The 20,126-nt window shown below is 45.6% G+C and overlaps 1 protein-coding gene across 1 annotated transcript; it reads right to left on the bottom strand.

Annotated features, from left to right (window-relative positions):
- Window positions 1-7,731: 7,731 nt before the first annotated feature.
- Window positions 7,732-15,905, bottom strand: LOC130385341 (transcriptional activator protein Pur-alpha-like). The gene is made up of 2 exons (XM_056593810.1): window positions 15,698-15,905; window positions 7,732-12,824 (listed from the first exon to the last, which is right to left on the bottom strand). Exon 2 carries the CDS (start codon window positions 12,755-12,757, stop codon window positions 11,903-11,905), a length of 855 nt encoding a protein of 284 aa, XP_056449785.1. The 5' UTR covers window positions 12,758-12,824; window positions 15,698-15,905; the 3' UTR covers window positions 7,732-11,902.
- Window positions 15,906-20,126: the final 4,221 nt, after the last annotated feature.

Raw genomic sequence — 20,126 nt, 5'->3', positions numbered from 1 at the left:
ACATACCTTACTATTGATTGACATTGAAACGTCTGTTGGCATGACTTTGCTCAATTTTAAATGAACTGTTAAACCAGCTCTAGATAAAGGCCTAAATACACCGGCGCCGCAGCGCAGCAGCGCGCATTTTACGCGCGTCAAAAGCACGCCCCTAGCACCAACAGGAGGCGGCGCGACGGCCGCGCTGCAGTATAAAATCAGGAAGTCACCTGTCAATCAACCGCAGCAAAGAGACGGAACGCAATGGGTGAGTAGCCTATTGTAGCCTAGTTTATTTATTTTCCATCTTTTTGGCTGAATAATTTGAAAAATGTATAATTTGCGCAGTGAAAGTATGTTTTCAAGCATCAGATCAACTTAGTTTGTAGGGCACTTTATCGTTTTATTTACTCATCTCATCTCATCTCATTTTCTTCCGCTTATCCGGGGTCGGGTCGCGGGGGGAGCAGCTCAAGCAGGGGGCCCCAGACTTCCCTTTCCCGGGCCACATTGACCAACTCTGACGGGGGGATCCCGAGGCGTTCCCAGGCCAGTGTTGAGATATAATCTCTCCACCTAGTCCTGGGTCTTCCCCGAGGTCTCCTCCCCACTGGACGTGCCTGAAACACCTCCCAAGGAAGGCGCCCAGTGGGCATCCTTACCAGATGCCCGAACCACCTCAGCTGACTCCTTTCTAAGTAAAGGAGCAGCGGCTCTAATCCGAGTTCCTCACGGATGGCTGAGCTTCTCACCCTATCCCTAAGGGAGACGCCAACCACCCTTCTGAGAAAACTCATCTCGGCCGCTTGTACCCGCGATCTCGTCCTTTCGGTCATCACCCAGCCCTCATGACCATAGGTGAGGATAGGAACGAAGATCGACCGGTAGATCGAGAGCTTTGCCTTGCGGCTCAGCTCTCTTTTCGTCACAACGGTGCGGTAAAGCGAACGCAATACCGCCCCCGCTGCTCCGATTCTCCGGCCAATCTCACGTTCCATAGTACCCTCACTCGCGAACAAGACCCCGAGGTACTTGAACTCCTTCACTTGGGCTAAGGACTCATTTCCTACCCGGAGTAAGCAATCCATCGGTTTCCTGCTAAGAGTCATGGCCTCAGATTTAGCGGTGCTGATCCTCATCCCAGCCGCTTCACACTCGGCCGCCAGCCGATCCAGTGAGTGCTGAAGGTCACAGGCCGATGATCCCATGAGGACCACATCATCCGCAAAAAGCAGTGACGAGATCCTCAGACCACCGAACTGCAACCCCTCCCCACCACGACTACGCCTCGATATCCTGTCCATGTATATCACAAACAGGATTGGTGACAAGGCGCAGCCCTGGCGGAGCCCAGCACCCACCGAGAACGAAACTGACTGGCTGCCGAGGACGCGAACACAGCTCTCGCTTTGGGAGTACAGGGATTGGATGGCCCTGAGGATAGACCCCTTTACCCCATACTCCCGCAGCACCTCCCACAGTTTCTCCCGGGGGACCCGGTCATACGCCTTCTCCAGATCCACAAAACACATGTAGACCGGATGGGCATACTCCCAGGCCCCCTCCAGGATCCTTGCGAGAGTGAAGAGCTGGTCCGTAGTTCCACGTCCGGGGCGAAAACCGCATTGTTCCTCTTCAATCTGAGGTTCGACGACCGGCCGAACCCTCCTTTCCAGTACCTTGGAGTAGACTTTACCAGGGAGGCTGAGAAGTGTGATACCCCGGTAATTGGCACACACTCTCTGGTCCCCCTTTTTGAACAGGGGAACCACCACCCCGGTTTGCCACTCCTTTGGCACTGTACCCGACTCCCACGCGATGTTGAATAGGCGTGTCAACCATGACAGCCCCTCAACACCCAGAGCCTTTAGCATTTCTGGCTGGATCTCATCAATCCCTGGGGCTTTGCCACTGCGGAGATGTTTGACTACCTCAGTGACCTCCACCAGGGAAATTGACGACGAAACACCATCAACCTCGAGCTCTGCCTCCAACATAGAGGGCGTGTTATTCGGGTTCAGGAGTTCCTCAAAGTGTTCCTTCCAACGTCCGACGACCTCCTCAGTTGAGGTCAACAGAGTCCCCTCCTTACTGTACACAGCTTGGACGGTTCCCCGTTTCCCCCTCCTGAGGTGCCGGATAGTCTTCCAGAAACACTTTGGTGCCGACCGAAAGTCCTTCTCCATGGCCTCTCCGAACTTCTCCCACACCCGCTGCTTAGCCTCCGACACGGCAGCAGCTGCAGCCCTTCGGGCCTGTCGGTACCCTGCAACCGAGTCAGGAGTCCTCCAGGATATCATATCCCGGAAGGCCTCCTTCTTCAATCGGACGGCTTCCCTGACCACCGGTGTCCACCACGGTGTCCGAGGGTTACCGCCCCTTGAGGAGCCTAAGACCCTGAGGCCACAGCTAGCCACCGCAGCTTCAGCAATGGAGGCTTTGAACACAGCCCACTCCGGCTCAATGTCCCCAACCTCCACAGGAATGCTAGAAAAACTCCGCCGGAGGTGTGAGTTGAAGATACCTAGGACGGGGGCCTCCTCCAGACGTTCCCAGTTCACCCGCACTACGCGTTTGGGCTTACCAGGTCTATCCGGAAATTTCCCCCATTCCCTGATCCAACTCACAACCAGATGGTGGTCGGTTGACAGTTCCGCCCCTCTCTTTACCCGAGTGTCCAAAACATGCGGCCTCAGATCAGATGACACGATCACAAAATCGATCATTGATCTTCGGCCTAGGGTACTCTGGTACCAGGTACACTTATGAGCACCCTTATGTTCGAACATGGTGTTTGTTATGGATAATCCATGACTAGCACAGAAGTCCAATAACAAACGACCGTTCGGGTTTAGATCAGGGAGGCCGTTCCTCCCCACCACGCCTCTCCAGGTGTCTCCATCGTTGCCCACGTGGGCGTTGAAGTCACCCAGCAGAACTACGGAGTCCCCTACTGGAGCCCCATACAGGACTCCATTCAGGGTCTCCAAGAAGGCCGAGTACTCTGAACTGCTGTTTGGTGCATACGCACAAACAACAGTCAGAGTTTTCCCCCCTACAACCCTTAGGCGCAGGGAGGCGACCCTCTCGTCTACCGGGGTAAACTCCAACACCGCGGCGCTCAGCCGGGGATTTATGAGTATCCCCACACCCGCCCGGCGCCTCACGCCCTTGGCAACTCCGGAGAAGAATAGAGTCCAACCCTTATCCAGGAGTACGGTACCAGAGCTGAGACTGTGCGTGGAGGTAAGCCCCACCAGATCTAACTGATAGCGCTCCACCTCCCTCACAAGCTCCGGTTCCTTTCCCCACAGCGAGGTGACGTTCCACGTCCCCAGAGCTAGCTTCTGCCGCCCGGGTCTGGTCCGTCGAGACCCCTGACCTTCGCTGCCACCCATGTGGCTGCGCACCCGACCCCAACGGGTCTTCCCACAGGTGGTGGGCCCATGAGATGAAGAGAGGGGGGGTGCCACGTAGTTTGTTCGGGCTGTGCCCGACCGGGCTCCGTGGCAAACCCGGCCACCAGGCGCTCGCCATCGAGCCCTCCGTCTGGGCCTAGCTCCAGACGGGGGCCCCGGGCTTCCTCCGGGCCGGGTCACATCTCCTCTTTTTTCGATATTCATTGAGGATTTTTGAACCATTCTTAGTCTGGCCCCTCGCCTGAGACCACTCTGCCATGAGAGACCCTACCAGGAGCACAAGGCTCCAGACAACACAGCCCTCAGGTTCACAGGGACACGCAAACCTCTCCACCACGATAAGGTGACGGTTCCAGGAGAGGGTTTTATTTACTGTCATTTCTTATTTATTTTATATTTTGCAATTATTCATCTACTGCATCAACAATCTCAATAACTGCAGGACCTTCTATTAAGCCTTTTTAGTATATAGTGCAGTCACCTTTTAAGGCCAATTGTTATTGTGTGTATTTATTGTATTGAGCTCCTGGATGGCTTTATTGATCCCCATTGGGACCAATACAGTATCTATCTATCTATCCATCTATATAGCCTTAACATAGCCACACATTTACATGTATGCAGCCAGTAGTCATCCATTTTAATTGAGCAAGCTCTTTTACATTTTATTGAGTTTTTTTTATTTCAACAGAACAAATAACTGTTGCCAGACAGAGGGGGGCTGCCCTTCTTATCCTGCGCTGTAGGTGGGCAAGGAGAAGACGAAGGGTTTGGGTGCACCCCATCAATGAACAGACACAAGAACAGGGTGTATGCCACAATCTGGTCCAGGAGCTCCGTGCAGATCCTGAGAGGCACGCCAATATTTCAATTCGCCACTAAGTGTGCAATGGCAGAACCATATGGTGCAGCCTATATGATGACCTATAATCTAGTTATTATCCCTCTCTGGTATACTCTTTTGCATGTATATATATACACTTTTTTTTTATCCCACGGGATAAATACAGTGATGTTATTGATGTGCTGGATTCAGTAGCCAGTGTATTTTAATTGAGTGCTCGAGACACTTAATGTTATTTTTCCTTAAATCCAGAGAGACAGTTAATACATGATCTGATACCAGAGAGACAGTTAATACATGACAATGCATTTTTGAGCTTTGCCTGTGTTTTCTTTTACTTATCTATTTTATTGTATGAGAATGTTTCTATGTGAAGCACTTTGAGTCTGCTTCATGCATGAAAAGTGCTATATCAATGAAGTTGCCTTGCCTTAAATAAAAAAATATATATTACAAGTAATCTGGTTTCTACCTACATGGTGTGATTATATGTGACTTGATTTCGTCTATTTCCCATTATGGTTAATGGTTTGGGTACTTAGTCCACCATTGTTGATTTCTCACCTGAAGAGCCAATCTCCAGAGCTATGTCTTGCCAGGCAATGTCCTTTTTGGTGTTGTCTTTATAATGACGGGAACTTTGGTCATATAATTCGACATACTTTTCCACCTCGACGACCACTCTCTCATCGTCCATTCTCTCAGAATAGTTTTCTCACAAACGAAAGAGGGCGACATCCAGTGGTGAGGAGTAGATATAGAGGTGCCAGCATTTAAAAAGCGCTTTTTCAGGGGCGGCGACGCTAGGGAATAGAACATTGTCTCGAAGACTAGTTGGGCGGCACGGCGCGGAACGCTGCTGCGCAGCTAGTCGGCGCCGGTGTGGGCTAGTACATCCGGGAATAATGGGGGCGGAGTTTTTGACGCGCCGATGCGGCGCCGGTGTATTTAGGCCTTAAGGGGAATTTGCCTTCTTTACGGTGGCAATATTGTACGTGCTTCTTATAAATAAATGCAAAAGGATAGGTGATAGGCATCAAGCAAATAAAGGTATGCAAACTTGAAACTGATCCTACTAAGTTCGGTTTAGTTCTGACTGTTTTTTATCTGATAAAAAAAACCCTGCTGTGAAGAACTTTTAAGGCCTTGATTCCACCGGAGGCGTACGCGACGCGGGACGGCTGCGCCGCGGTCACCGCTGCTGATCGCTTCCACTCTAATCAATGAGACCATTTCCACGGGACGCGCCGCGGAACGTTTCAGCAGCGTCCCAGGAGCGGCGTGCTGCGCCGCGGCGCTATCTTTCCGTCCAATTCTATTTTTGCCGCGAGCCGCTGCTAAACCGCGTCAAATTCAACAGAGCAGATCGAGCAAGGCAGGAAGTGAAAAAGTAAAAGCCATAGAGCATCCGGTCAACTTTCAAAATAAAACACAATACTCAGCTCATGTAACTTCACATCAACATTATTACGTCATGACCGGTGGCACCAGGTCAGCAGTCAATCAATCAAAGGGTCTCAGAGGGTCGGCAACATGGACGACGAGAGACTCATTGTCGAAGTTCAGCAACATGAAGTCTTTTATGTACCAAATCATCCTTTTTATAAGGAAAATGTCAGAATGGACAAAGCGTGGCACTTAATTGCAATAGTTTTGGGAGTGGAAGGTGAGTACATTAGGTTTAGGATTATCGCGTGATCTCGTGATCTCGCGTGAATACGGCTGGCTCGCAAGGCAGCGCTACGCTGCCGTTACGCGCCCGTTAGGAATGGACGCAGGGCAGAGGACGCAGCCGTTCCGCGGCGCGTACGCGTCCGGTGGAATCCCGGTGTTAGTAGACCGAGAGCAGTGGTGACGCTCTCCACAAAAATGGCTTCGCCCGTAAAGTAATTTGAATGTCTTACACACTTGATTACATTGCTATTTTATTCCGGTCACCAATTTATGCATTGCACGGTCTTGCTGTGGGTGCAATACAATGTAAACTTGTGGCATTTGTTTTCGGGCTGGTTTGCTAAAGAGGCTAATGTAGCTTACAATGAACCATTAGCCAATTTCATGACACAATCACATAGACGAACGGGAACGCTTAAAAATGCTCCGAGACCGGTAATGACGTTAAAATTGCAAATCGGAAGGCTGGCGTCTACAGATTTCCAAAAGATGAAAAAGGGGCGTGCCTCCGAGAAATGCCGCAAAAAAGCTGGAAGATCTTCGGCTTTCGTGTCGGAAGTCTGGCGTCTGAGGATTGAGGAACGCACCGTTATCACCAGGATGATGAACGTGCATGTAATCCTGCGTCACACAAGATTATTTTAGTAGTTCTTATGTTTTTATTTGTAGCAATATAAACACAACACAATTTAGCAACATTACTTAAGGTTAAGCCTTTTCAGAAATTTCAGATCGCTACTGTGCGGAAGAATTCCAACGACAAAAATAAGCCTCTTTACTGAATTTTTAAACTAATTTTACCAAAAAAGATGACAAGCCATTGATCGCGCTATGTATGGAAGTCGATGGCGCTAAACTGCCTCCACCCGTGAGTTGGACATTCCTCACAAGATGGCACTGCCCGTGACGTAGGTTCAAGTTCCTCTTTGCAGCCAGGTTACGTTTGCCTTTCAAACACTTCTAAAAATATCCTAATTGATAAAGAGAATTGTAAACCTTTGTTGTATCGCTGTTCCGTGCTTGATTTAACTCGTAGAGTGGTAAATGTTCAACACGTGGTTTATTCAGAGACGCATGGTCCACGAGCTTGCCCTCTGGATGTGGTTCATGAAGTATCTCTCGAATGCAGGTAAATATTTAGTTTATTTTGGTAATGGGAGGAATGGGAAATAGGCCACGCCTACAGGGTCTCCTTTACTCAGGTAAACCCTCGACTTTCTTTGGCCTGGGCTGGGCGCAATGATAAAGATGCCATGGTTATAGGGTCTCTGACTTATCTCAAACCAATACAACTGTATGTTGTGTATAGTGTTGACCCCTCTGTGTGTAGAAGAATAAATTGTTCAGGACTGCTGTTAGCATTTACCACTGTTACACTTATTTATTTATTCCACATTACAAATAAAACAAGAAGATTGTTCAATGTTTACCCAGCATGAAACACATTTTCTAAAATAAAATGATAATGCATAATAATATTAATGTAGCCTACATTTCTTTTTTATATTAAACCAAAAGATTTAGGTGATGTTTCGGAGGTTGTGTTCTGTGGCCAGGTGCATGATGTATCCTTTGGTACGAAAGTGCAGGTTCTCTGTTGCTCATTTACTTAAAATACAACCCAACCTGGAAAGCCCATCCGTGTTGACCTGTTCAGAATTCAAGAGAAGAATATGGACCGTTTTATACAAAACACGAAAAAGAGATCCCAAAAAATCTGGGGCTAGACAAAAAGGGAACAATTACTTGGCCAGTGAGGTGGTAGAATGTTGTTCGTCATTGACATAATTGTGACATAAGATGTGAATTGTTTTCTGTTCACACTGTGAATAGAAAATTGTTTTTGAAAGCATTTTCAGGAGCGGAATGGGAGGGACCGAGAGACAGACAGCAGAGGAAAGAGACCATGAGGAAGGGAAAGAGATGTAGACACGAGACACGGTGTCTGCAGGTCCTTAAAAGTCTTGACCTACCCATTAAGTCACAACTAAAGGGACACACAGAGTCCGAGATATCTGTAAATCTGCATTGCCTGTTTCAGTCAAATTCAGACGAGTTGTTAAATTGAAATTCATAGTTGTGCTACTAGAAAGGGAGTTTACTTGCTTATTTGCTTTGCGTAAGCCGCTTCGATTGACTTGCAGCGTGACACTAGCTCCTGGTCAAGGGAAGGGAATACACTCTTATTTACATTCCAAAGAGGCCCAGTGTGTTCCAATATATAGCTTTTAAAAGGAGTGCCAGTAACCACATAACTAAATTGTAGTTTGCTCTACAAACATTCTACAATTATAAACGGGCACTATTTTCAATACTGTGATTATTATTCTAGGTTTACCCGTCAGCAGTGTATTTAAGGTAGCCTATTAATCACAGCGCCCAAAATAATGTGGCATTATCTGTGGGTACGTGGATCCATTATCTGTCTGAGGGATCCAAAAGTACTTCTGACAGGGTTCAAACACAAATGGGTTGTAGTTTTAATATTATTTTAACTTTTTTGTTTTGTCCGATTCGAATTACCAGCCCAGATAAACCCCAGAAGTGAATATCCAGGGGAAATGTCTCTACCTACGATGTCTTCACAACCCAGCTCTTTCAAGAAAATAAGTCACATACAAGTTTAATGCAATTTTCCCCACCAGATATGGGCAAATTAGTTTTATTTTTAAAATTTGCAAAATGTACATAAATTATATTTAATGCATTTGAACCAAATGAGTAAAATCAAATATATTCTATTAAAAAGGCGACAAAATAATAAGAGAGAATGACATTCTTTGTAGCGATTATTTTTTTAAAACAAGTATTGGTCAGGCATCTCATTAAACCTGGAAAAGCAAAAAGTGCTACACTCAGCGATGATCAGTACACCTTTCTCCTTCATAAGGAATGGACCAGAGCACCATCACATTAGATCTAAAAAAACAAAACAAGGAAATGTCACTGTATATGGAGTTTCAATCTTCACCCAGACGAGGGAATAGGCTCTTGATCTCGTGAATACAACCAAATAAACCAACACTTCCCCCCTGGCTCCTGTACAGAGGTATCAGAGGTGGCTCAACGTGCCAATGAGGACGTGGCCCTGTATCAAGTTGAAATACTAACAGCGTATTGAGGCGGATGGTGCTGTCCCAAAACTAGTTGAACTCAATGGTTCTCTCCCAGACGGAGCGCTCCAAGTGCAAATAAAAGGCTAAACTCCAACAGATAAATAAACATGGAATTCAGCCACATGCGTTCAAATAGTAATCATATATTTAATTGATATACATATATTGCCACCATTGGCACATACGATATTGCACACAGTGATGAAATGTTGCACAGAAGAAAAAAAAAAAAAACTTTTTTTTTTTTAAAGTGGGCACAAACATTCCAAAAATACAAATAATGTGGGATGATAACGCTGCAAAGGTAAAACAATTCATAATGAAAATGAATTAAATCCAAATGAACAATGAAAAGACATGCTTGCTATTCCCCCATTAGTTTAGCGACTATCCTGTTAGTACCCAGGTCGGACAACAAAGTATTTCATCATGGAGGTCTCCCGGAGAGGGGTCTGAACCCCTGGCCTGAACACGTCCGTCAAGCGTCCCCGATACCCCTTTGGAAATGCTCCGAGCTGCTCTTCCTCATCTCTCAGCTATGGTGACCCTCACCTTCATGTTTAACTCTGGGCCGATACCTGGATGGCTCTGAGAACTGGAACAAAGTGAGACGATAGGAAGGAAGGAAGGAACTGAAGGAGTGAGAAAGGAACTGAATTATGAAGAAAGGAACTGTATGGCTATGGGGAAGGTAACAAGGGTCGGAAGATAGGAGAAAGGAAGGATGAAAGGAACTAAAATAGGAAGGTAGGAAGGAAGGAAGCAGAAAAAGCATAGAATTCTGCTCCTATAGCTTTTTTACTAAAGAGTCCACGTTGAACTCAAGTAGCACCACGAGAAGTGCAATAGTGCACTAGGGGACTGAGCCACCTAAAAAATGAAAAGAATATGTACTTAAGGATAGTAAAAGAATAAGCTATGAGAACGAGAAGCCCCCAATGCGATCCAGAGCGCCGGGCCGGGGTGTAAGCATGTGTGTAAGGCACCAGGTCGTCTTCATGGTGAAGAGGGCACTCCCCAGTCAGGTCAAGAGTTAAAGGGGACTAAAAGAAAGCTGAGGCTCCCAAGAAAACAGGGTGGTCAAGGACTTAAGTCTAGTCCGCTGGTTTCCAGTCAAATCGAAAAAACATGGGGGAGCAAGTGTTTAAAATGAATGCTGAGGTAACTCTTGAAATTATCTGATTGTTGCCAGTCTAAACACCAAGCTATAGCTGGCGGCGCGTTTATAAAACCGCTAACACATCTATGAGATGCAACCGGATTACTTCCAGTTGTAGACAGTCCCAAGTATCTCCAATTAAGACCAAAACAAGGGACCATAATGTCCAGGGTAAATATCTGGGCTAACCCAATTTAGTAATACTATTGAGCAGAGTATGTCTCCCAAAACATAGCTCCTTAAATTGCAGGGGGGATGGACCGTCTGTTTCTGACACCCAAAGGAGTCTGGACGACTGCTTCTGACATCCGATTCTCCCATTGGCCCATTTTCTGTTTTTCAATTGGCGTCCGTCCTCATAGTGTGAAGGTGATATTATGATGATACAGGTCTGATGTCAAGGTACAATCATGCTTTCAAACCTATTTCACAACACCTACACAATGCCTTTTGAATGGAAAATTCACTCAATATGCAAGATCAGTGGACTATACATAGATAAACCCTCGCCGTAGAGGGGGACTCTTGAGCCAGTAATTCGGGAGACCAACATCGATCTAGCTTTTGTGCAGTTAAACATGCAGCAATAGGACTCCTTGGCACTATGTTGATTGTGTGACTTTGCATGGTTAATATTTCTGACCAATAATGCTATGCTTGTTTTTTGTCCGTATGTTCGGACGACACACCTAAGCCAATCCACTACCGACGTGTTATTTTTACGTGCTTGTCCTCTTTTAAGTGCTCTTCTTAAAATACGCTATCAGGCCATTTGCTACATGTTGCTACTGCACATCCTCTATCAAAATACATGTTGAGTACCTTTAAAAACAAACACATTGCATAACGACGACACACAACGGTAGCCTATAGTATAACCCATCCGCGTGGCAACAACTTCAATTGAAAACAAAAGATACACTATTCATGTCTCTTTGAATGCCTCTGGAAAATGTCTTCTTGTCCATTGACCAGTACAACAAAAAAACGGATTTGGTGCAATGCATATTGCACAGGAGATAGAGCACAAATTTTCATTTGATGAAAAATGCCTGTATATATCTATCTATATCTATCTATATCTATAGATATAGATATATAAATGTTTTTTTTATACTGCATGACACCTAAACCAGTTTCAAACCAGGTCTAGCCCTCATGTGAATCAGGTGTAAACACTTCTCTATGTAAAGGTAATCTGGATGGCAAGTTCATTATGACAACCTTAAACAAACTTTCGGTTTGATCTGATTTGTGCTGAAGACAATAGCTCACATGAAAAGGACATTATTTTCTCTTACAACTCGGCAACAATTTCAATGAACAATGCAAACACTTTATAATAGCTTTGACTTGTACAAAAGTTCTCTGTTAATAGGGGAAAGAAACCACTTCAATATAGTTTGTCGTCAAGTAGGAAACAATGTTCAAATATAATGTTATTACTTTGTTTAGCAGCCTGTTACTGTATTAATGGTGGGTAAGTGGGATAACATCCAGCGATGGGTGATAACGTGTCAGAACGGTTGGTTTGAGTTGGTTTCTTATATTGTGGGCGTTGCTCCCTTGGAGTTAAACCATAACAGTTAAATCTTAACATTTCTTTCTTTATACAGTAGAGTTTAAGTATTTTCTCTTTTGTTATTCGGATTATTTTTTGCATGTTTTGCTGTGTATATATTTATATATTTATAATATATATATATCAATATCAATCCTCTTCTCCATCATCTGCATGCATCTCTTGTTGCTGCAGCTCACATGCCCTTTTCTCCCGCTGTTTCTCCTGGATCTTCTTCATCTCCTCGGCATATTTACAAAAAGTATTCCCAAATTTGGACCACACTTTGTAGGGCACCGTGATTGAGTTACGGTACGTTGGCTTTACCTCGCTTACTCTCATGAACACCCCGTACTTATTGGATCCGACGTCGAAGAAAAAGCGTTTGTTGTCCACAGTAAGAGATGACCCTTCTGGCAACTCTGCAGGCTCGTCCTCCACACCGTAATCGTCAATAAGTTTAGCCAAAGCGTCACGAAACTCGATAAGTCCCTGGGCTGGCAAAGCAATAGTCTGGCCTTGTGTAGATCCCAAACCGGGGCCCCGATTAACGGTCTGTCGGATCCTCAGAAACCGTCCTCTCTGGTTCTCTTTCAGATCCATGTAGTATTTACGATTTTCCCGGACCAGGAATTCACTCTTGAGTGCTCGTCTGGGCTCATCTTGCACCATATCTGGGTTACTCGGACCCAACTGGGCATAGTGTTCGATAAAGTCCCCCAAGTAGTCGCGGAACTCGACCGCCACGGACATGGAGAGAGTGAGGCGGCTCTTGTTTCCTCCGGCCCCGACTTCTGCTATCTTTAAGAAGCGGCCTTTTGCGTTCTGCTTTACGTCCAAATAGAAGCGTTTGTTCTGTATGTCAACTCGCTTCGACGCCAGCTCTTGTGTCTCATGCTGCAGTCCAGACGCCGAGCCCGCCCCTCCGGTCGCTAGGTGCATGGAACCGATGCCCGGGCCCGCTGCCGCTCCACCCTGCTCACTTCCACTGTCTCTGTCCGCCATGATGCTGCCTGCCTTCTCCCTCTGTCTGCTGCAACCCACCGCCAGCTACGCCAAACTCTCGCGATATCTGAACACAAACCCAACATGAATACATGGGACACATTATTCCCACAATAGAGAAGGGATTTAAAAACATTTCATGACCAAGAAAACGGCTTGATCTTTATTTAGGTTTGGTAGTAAATAGGAGAATGCTTAAAAACGACAGGGTGTTTGTTATTTTTTAAAAGTTTTTAACCAACCAAGCCAGAGTTTTGGTTTAGACTATACATTTGAATAAATGATAGACTAATAGATTCTTAGATGATTGTTCAAACAACTACTTTGAAAGAAAAAAAAATTGGACTTGCATCCAATCGTGTTTTCTGTTCGTTTGTCTAATTTAATTTAAATATTGTCTACTTTTGCATTATTTTATTAATAGTCCTATATCTTTTTTTTGTTTATTGATTAAACCAAATCGAAACTAACATGCAGTTTTCATATTTCATGATCTAAATAAACAGAAAAACCTTTGGGGATATGTTTAGGCTAATATGACTCGGTTGTGATACGAGGAAAATCAAATATTTGAAACGTTCAGATAATTATTCAGATAATTTATTTAATTAGACTTGTCATCCAATCCCTTTCTGGGACTCCTGAATGATAAACTTTTTGTTAACTTTTGGTGTAAAAAGTCATAAAGTCCTATCTAAACACATTGCATCCGCACGGTTATTTTCCTCCCGTCACTTGTTTAAAGGTCTCAGCCTTCAGGTTAATTAGCACGATTTCTTTGCTGACCACAGAATCGGTTTGCCTCTAAATCTTGCAAACAGCGTTTAGGCCTATAAAAGTGTCTCTTTGGATGCTTTAGTGTTTGTCGAACGGCCAAACGCCGACATGGCATGACATAGCCTAGGGAAGTTATCTTCAAAAACAGAAAACCGTCATTATTGTTTGACAGATAACAGGTTGAGCACTGTCGAATAATCCTATTCCTTTGGAGAACAACTATATATTATTGTTGAACTTTTATACATCTTGTGAAAAAATATATAAAAGTTGTAACAGTCGAATTAGACCGTTTGGCGCAGGCGCACTATAGGATAATTTGGGATCCTGTGTTTTATTCGACAGGCCTATTTTTATTTTTTCCCTGTGATCATGAGTTTCCCGCTGATCCATACCTTCAACATTCAAAACAGATATATTTTTGAGAGGAATATTTCTAGACTATGATCACTTGAAATGCATTATTTTGTTTTCTTTATTGAGTCTTGAGGCATGGAAATCTTTACTTTAAACCAAGTTGACTCTTCGGAAATAGCAGACAGCGGCCTACGGCAATCGTCCCCTCTGTATTAGAGACAAAAACATTTTATATACATATTATAGATTATTATTGGTGGACGCCAAAAGTAATGTTTAACTATAGCCCATAGCCTTTAATTGTCGGTTCCATTGTTACTTAACTTAATTTAAGTAAAACAAAATTACGGATCAAGAAAGGAATATTTTCTTATTTCATAACAATAGTTTGTAGCCTACCGTCTTCAGAATAATTCAACGCAAACGACAGCTTCAGACAGACACGTAGAGCCGAAAATATAGGCCTACACTTTCCTCGACGAATCACAATTTCTTAGATCAAAATAAGAGGCGATGGGACGTTAAATAACAGTTCAGGAATGACTTTAATGGCTATGAGTTTTATTTCCCTTAAGTAAAACAGGACTATGGGGAAGACTTATCGGTTCCGTTGCAGAGGCATTAGAATGCTTCCTTTCACGGTATTATTTTTATTTATTTAGGGATACGTTCGTTTAATTATGCCTAAAGACCATAGGTTGATTTTTATTTTATCTTGAATAATTGAAGCCCTGACTGTTGGTCGGTGCTCTGCATCATGATAACAGTGTCAGTAATCACTTCACAACTCTGTCTTACCTCAGTATTTCTGGAAAATAACAAAAACAACCTGTGGCTGTTTACGTCTACAAAGCTCCTTTATTCTGTGATTCATCTTCCCTGTTTCCAGACATTGTTTTATTCAGTTAATTGGGTTTATATTGTTAGAGGCGCACTGACGAATCCTATATAGGCTAATACTATAAAACCAATGTGACGCAGCCAATTAGCCCACTATCAGGCGTACTGGATGGATTGGCTCTCGTCTCGTCTGTCAGACACATTTGTCGGTGTGTTTAACTTTAGACTAAACTAGGCCTACTGCCAATGTACAAAAAATGGTTTGTTTATGTTTTTTTATTATAATTTACAGGTTAGGGGGATAACTGTGTGTGTTTTTGTGTTAGGCCTTTTTTTTTTTTATCAAGAATAGACTGCGGGATCCCAATGGCTTCAATCAAAGCAAAGCAAAGAAAAAAATTCTAGCGCATATCTATTGTGATATTCATGTAATAGGCCTAATTGTGAATAATATGTTATTAACTGATCAATGTTTTGACCAAGCCCAACTTACTTGCAACATTTTATTTATATAATTAATTATGCATATAATTGTACATGGGCTAGACAAACGACGTTGGTTTACAGTGAAATCCGATTAGTCGATGAACTGCCATTCAAGATCACTGGAACAATTTGAAACAACCCGATTCTCCAATGTTGCCAGATAGCGCCAGATTTTCAATATGGCAACATTTCCCATCTCTCCGAAGAGCGCACCTTAAGAGCGCCGGCGAGATTTGGGTCTAAAGTTTGGCCCAGCAGCGAGGAGGCGACGTGATGAAGTCTAGCTTCAGGCCTACACCGCTCCCACACTGTAGCTCCAACGTGACAGTCGCTTTGGCGCTCCTCTACAACACCATTAAGCGTCCATAAACTCGGTCCATTGGCTAAATAACCTCGACATTGCATCGGGGATGCGTGGAAACACAAAGCATATAGAGAATAGCACCATCTCTCCTGTAAAGCAAGAATGCATAACAGTACCTTCCCTGCTTTTTTTGTTTTCTGCACACAGAAAGCCCCTGCAGCCTCGGCGTCACCCGGCCACGAGGTGGGAAAATGCACGAAGAAAAAGGTGAATAATGTCGTAGGTCGACTGTCAACGACAGTGTCGCGCTGATTGTTTAACAAAATGGATCGAAAGAAGAACGGTTTCGTGGCATCGAGAGAGGGTATCCTGGTGAGTGTCAGATCCAAGCGACCGGACGTACACTGGCCGCACCTCTCCACGTCACCGACCAATTGGAGACGCGCTGGTAGCAGTGAGCGCTTACCCGAGAAGGAGATAGGTATCTCCCACTGCACGTCCTCATCACTGATTGGTTTGTGCTGGAGTGAGTCACCGCCCACTGTACGTTCGGACCCTTTGCTCTCCAGCCACTCTTATTACACCACCGAGAAGGACACACAAGTTCAACGGCGCACGTTTCACTTCTGATGTCAACACGCAGCGTCACCCTAGTCCGCAGACGAGCGCCCCCCAGTGTCGCGGTTAGAAACTGTCAGGCTTTTATCAGGATACAACAGGCAAGCAACACTGACCCATTGTGAGGTGGACAATAGTTCAAGCCGGGTTTTTCTTCTTTCGATTGTCCTGGGGGCCGTTGGGTGGGGTACAAGCGGACGTTTTCCAAAACGTCTTTAACGGCAGAGGTCTTTCCTCTAGCCTATGCTGAAAGTAGGGCTTCCAAAATATGTTGGTGTAGGCGAAACTCAAAGTATTCTTCAATAATTATTTAAATATGCACATGCCTATAAATAAACTACAAGAACAGTCATGCGGTCTAAATCCTGATTTTTCAGATTTCAAATTATATTTAGAAGTTATTCTCGCCTATTATTACCCATCTAAAACTCCTCTTTTGCCATTGAAAAATGCTAACGTTGTCCAGCGAGCATTAACTGTGTTTTCAGTGTGTTTGAGGCATGAATGCGGCAATAACCTCATGTTCAACATCTCTGAACTCCACAAAGTATACAAATATTGGCTATCTGGCCAACAGGTGTCGCCATTTGTGCATGCCTTCAGCGAACATTGTGCTCGCGTTCAATTACCTGTAGATTGTATTTCCAATGATGTAATAGAATAAAAGCTGTCCAAATTAAACCGACTAGTCCTACTGTTAAACAGCAATACAATATATCTCTTTATAGCTCAACATTTAAGTCCTGCAAACACAACAATCATTCAACACTATATTCATTGACAAAGTCCCCTGCATCTTCTGCTGTGAGAAAACGTAAGACGGCTGAAGTTGACTGTAGGAGTCAATATTTCTTCTGTTTTATTTGAATGTAATTTCCCCTCAAAATCTACGATGAACGCACGGTGTGTCAATTCGTTGAATAGGACGCAAAAGTCCTCGGGAGTCTCCTGAAGAATCCCCAGCCGATGTGCTTTCGCAGCAGCGTTAGTCATCCCAGCCCCGTGTCTCTCTCTCGGCCTACCGTGTTGCTGCACTCCTGCCCCTCGCCGTCCCTCCCTCTCCCCCTCCCTCACTCTCCACCTTCCCTCACTCTCTGCCTCCCCTCCTTCTCCACCTTCCCTCCCGCTCAACCTTCCAACACAACCACCAACACTATCACCACCACCACCACCACCACCACCACTTCCACCAGCACCACCACATGCTTTGACGTATCGGTCTGCCGGATTACGGAGTCATGGTACGGATAGTGGTAAAGCTGTGGCCTGTAGTAGGCTAGGACACGCCACGCCAGCCCTCCACTCACTCCTGCGTTCTGTGACGGAGCTCTGATGATCGGCGTGTTTCTCTCGTTCTGTGGTAGAGGCAGAGAGTGAGAGTGAGAGTGAGAGTGAGAGAGAGAGAGAGAGAGAGAGAGAGAGAGAGAGAGAGAGAGAGAGAGAGAGAGAGAGAGAGAGAGGTAGAGAGGTAGAGAGAGAGAGAGAGAGAGAGAGAGAGAGAGAGAGAGAGAGAGAGAGAGAGAGAGAGAGGCAGTGTATTGACATTACCCGCCGAACAATTTATGGTTTTATTTTTGGAGTGAAGCGTTTTGTTTTGCGACCACCGGACTACGGAACTTCTGGCTCACTGCAGCATTTTTTCGTATCGTCTCTCCGCTCCTGCAGATGATCGAGGAAAGAATCACAGCTGAGCAGGACTCAAACCACACTGCGATTATTATTTTTTGGACAAAGATAGTGGCGTCGTCTCGCAGTTCCTATTCAGCTATGGCATCGTAGAGGGGGAATGGGAAATGGGGGGGAATACACGAAGACCACGGTTTGCTAAGATGCCTTATTAGGAACACACACACACACACACACACACACACACACACACACACACACACACACACACACACACACACACACACACACACACACACACACACACACACACACACACACACACACACACCGGATTGTTTAAACCCCCGGTGTCGCCGCGGCGGTCTCCCGTTTCGAGCAGCCCGTTCACCCATTGCTCAAAAACTATTCGATTAAAGCCGCGGATCCCGATGGCATGGACACTTATGCAAGGTCCGCCGCGCCGCTGCCGTGCCACAGGAGCCCATTCGCCGCGTCTTCCCTCCACCGAGCTCCATCGCCACCATCGCCCCGCAGCCAGACGAGCCCTGCCGCAACGCGCCGACCAGCGACCACCGAGCCAAAGCAGGCGGCGGCATGAGGCTTGATCCAGTGCATTTATCCATGCTGGTCATCGGGGTCTCCTTCGCCTGCTACTCCCCGAGTTTGAATTCCCTGCAGGACCAGGCTTACAAATCCGCCGTGGTGATCGAGGGTAAGGTGCAGTCTGCGGTGCCCGCGAACGTCTCCTCCTCCTCCTCTTCCTCCGGCTCCCTGGCGGAGGAGCCGCACAGCGTGCACAGTGTCAGGGTGCTGGACGTGTGGCCGGTCAACAGTGGGGGTCTGGAGCGTGAGCAGCTCGTCACTTATGTGGGAGAATTCGGCTCGGAGTCGCAGCAGCCGTCGTCGTCGTCGTCTCCTTCGTCGTCGTGTGATGCCAAAGTGATCGCGAACCACAAGTACATCTTTTTCATGGACCCCACCGACGAGCCCTTGGTTTTCAAGGCATCGTTCGCGCCCCTGGACACGAGTGGGAAAAATCTAAAAAAAGATGTGGGGAAGATCTTGTGTGTAGACTGCGGTAAGTTCACATCTTTTTGGGGGGGAGGGGGGAGGAGGGAAGGGGGGATCGCCATGCTAAAGTCAAACCCGGAAGAATGAATGGTGTGTGATGGCCGTGTGCGGAGAAGGGCTGTTGCTTCAGTGGAAGTTTATGAATTGGATCGATCACGCCGTGGTTGGGAGTCAGTGAGTAACAGATGGACCCATAGGTGCGTCTATGCAGCAATATTCGACAACTCTTGCAGGTTCCTATAGGCCACATGATCTATCAAATCCTCTCTCTCTCTCTCTCTCTCTCTCTCTCTCTCTCTCTCTCTCTCTCTCTCTCTTTCTCTCTCTCTCTCTCTCTCTCTCTCTCTCTCTCTCTCTCTCTCTCTCTCTCTCTCTCTCTCTCTCTCTCTCTGCAACAGGCATGCGCCTCGCACTGTTGCGTGCAAGGAAATGCAGTTCCGATACGGAAGAGCTTATAGCAGAATCCTCAATCAGACTCCCAGTTGTATGACGTTTGAGAAAGTGGTCGAACATATTAGACGACTGCATCCGCGAGTTAGCAGGGCTGGCCACATCTTAGGGCGTCCTGGACAGCTTCAGCACCACGGACAGCGGATTGTGTCGCGGGAATCTGACGAAGGCCCCTTCCTGCATTGGGGAATGAAAAGGATGCTGCAGCTCTGACTGCCAGTCTGATTGTAGGCTACAGAAACCTACCTCACCTAATCAAACAAACGTATACCCACGATACCTGTACCTACCTAAGATGCTTAACCATACCTTTCTAGGCAACCTCACCTAAGCCACCCATGGCTATCTAACCTCACCTGTAAGATATCTAACCTAAGCTACAAGCTATTTACAACGTTAGCCTGTATGCTTCTTAAGTTCTTCATGTCACATTCACATGGGCCTACCATTCATGCTGATACTGTCGGTTATTGTAAACACCAGTGAATGAACAGACATCCCTATTCCCTGTGCATTGCAGGGATACACCATATGATTGACAATCCATTTGCTAGTCTACTTTTGTTCAACGCTAACACAAACCTTTGGTCTATAAAAGTTGGTCATAATAGCATTAATAGCATTGAGTTTGTATGTACAATAAACAGATGCAGCCTTGTTTAAGGTGCTTAGTTCAGGCCTAATTAATAATGACTAACTGTCAGAATCATTTCTTGACATATACAGTAGAGACTTATACCAAAAAGTCACAATCATATCGACACACACTGGGCATTTTCAGAAGGAGCTTTTCCAAAGGCCTAAAAGACATAGTCAAACAGCCTATTGATACCGGTA

The sequence above is a fragment of the Gadus chalcogrammus genome, chromosome 7, assembly GCF_026213295.1.
Source record: "Gadus chalcogrammus isolate NIFS_2021 chromosome 7, NIFS_Gcha_1.0, whole genome shotgun sequence".
NCBI lineage: Eukaryota > Metazoa > Chordata > Actinopteri > Gadiformes > Gadidae > Gadus > Gadus chalcogrammus.
Note: the sequence above shows the minus strand (reverse complement) of the source record. Positions and strands in the feature narration are given on the sequence as shown.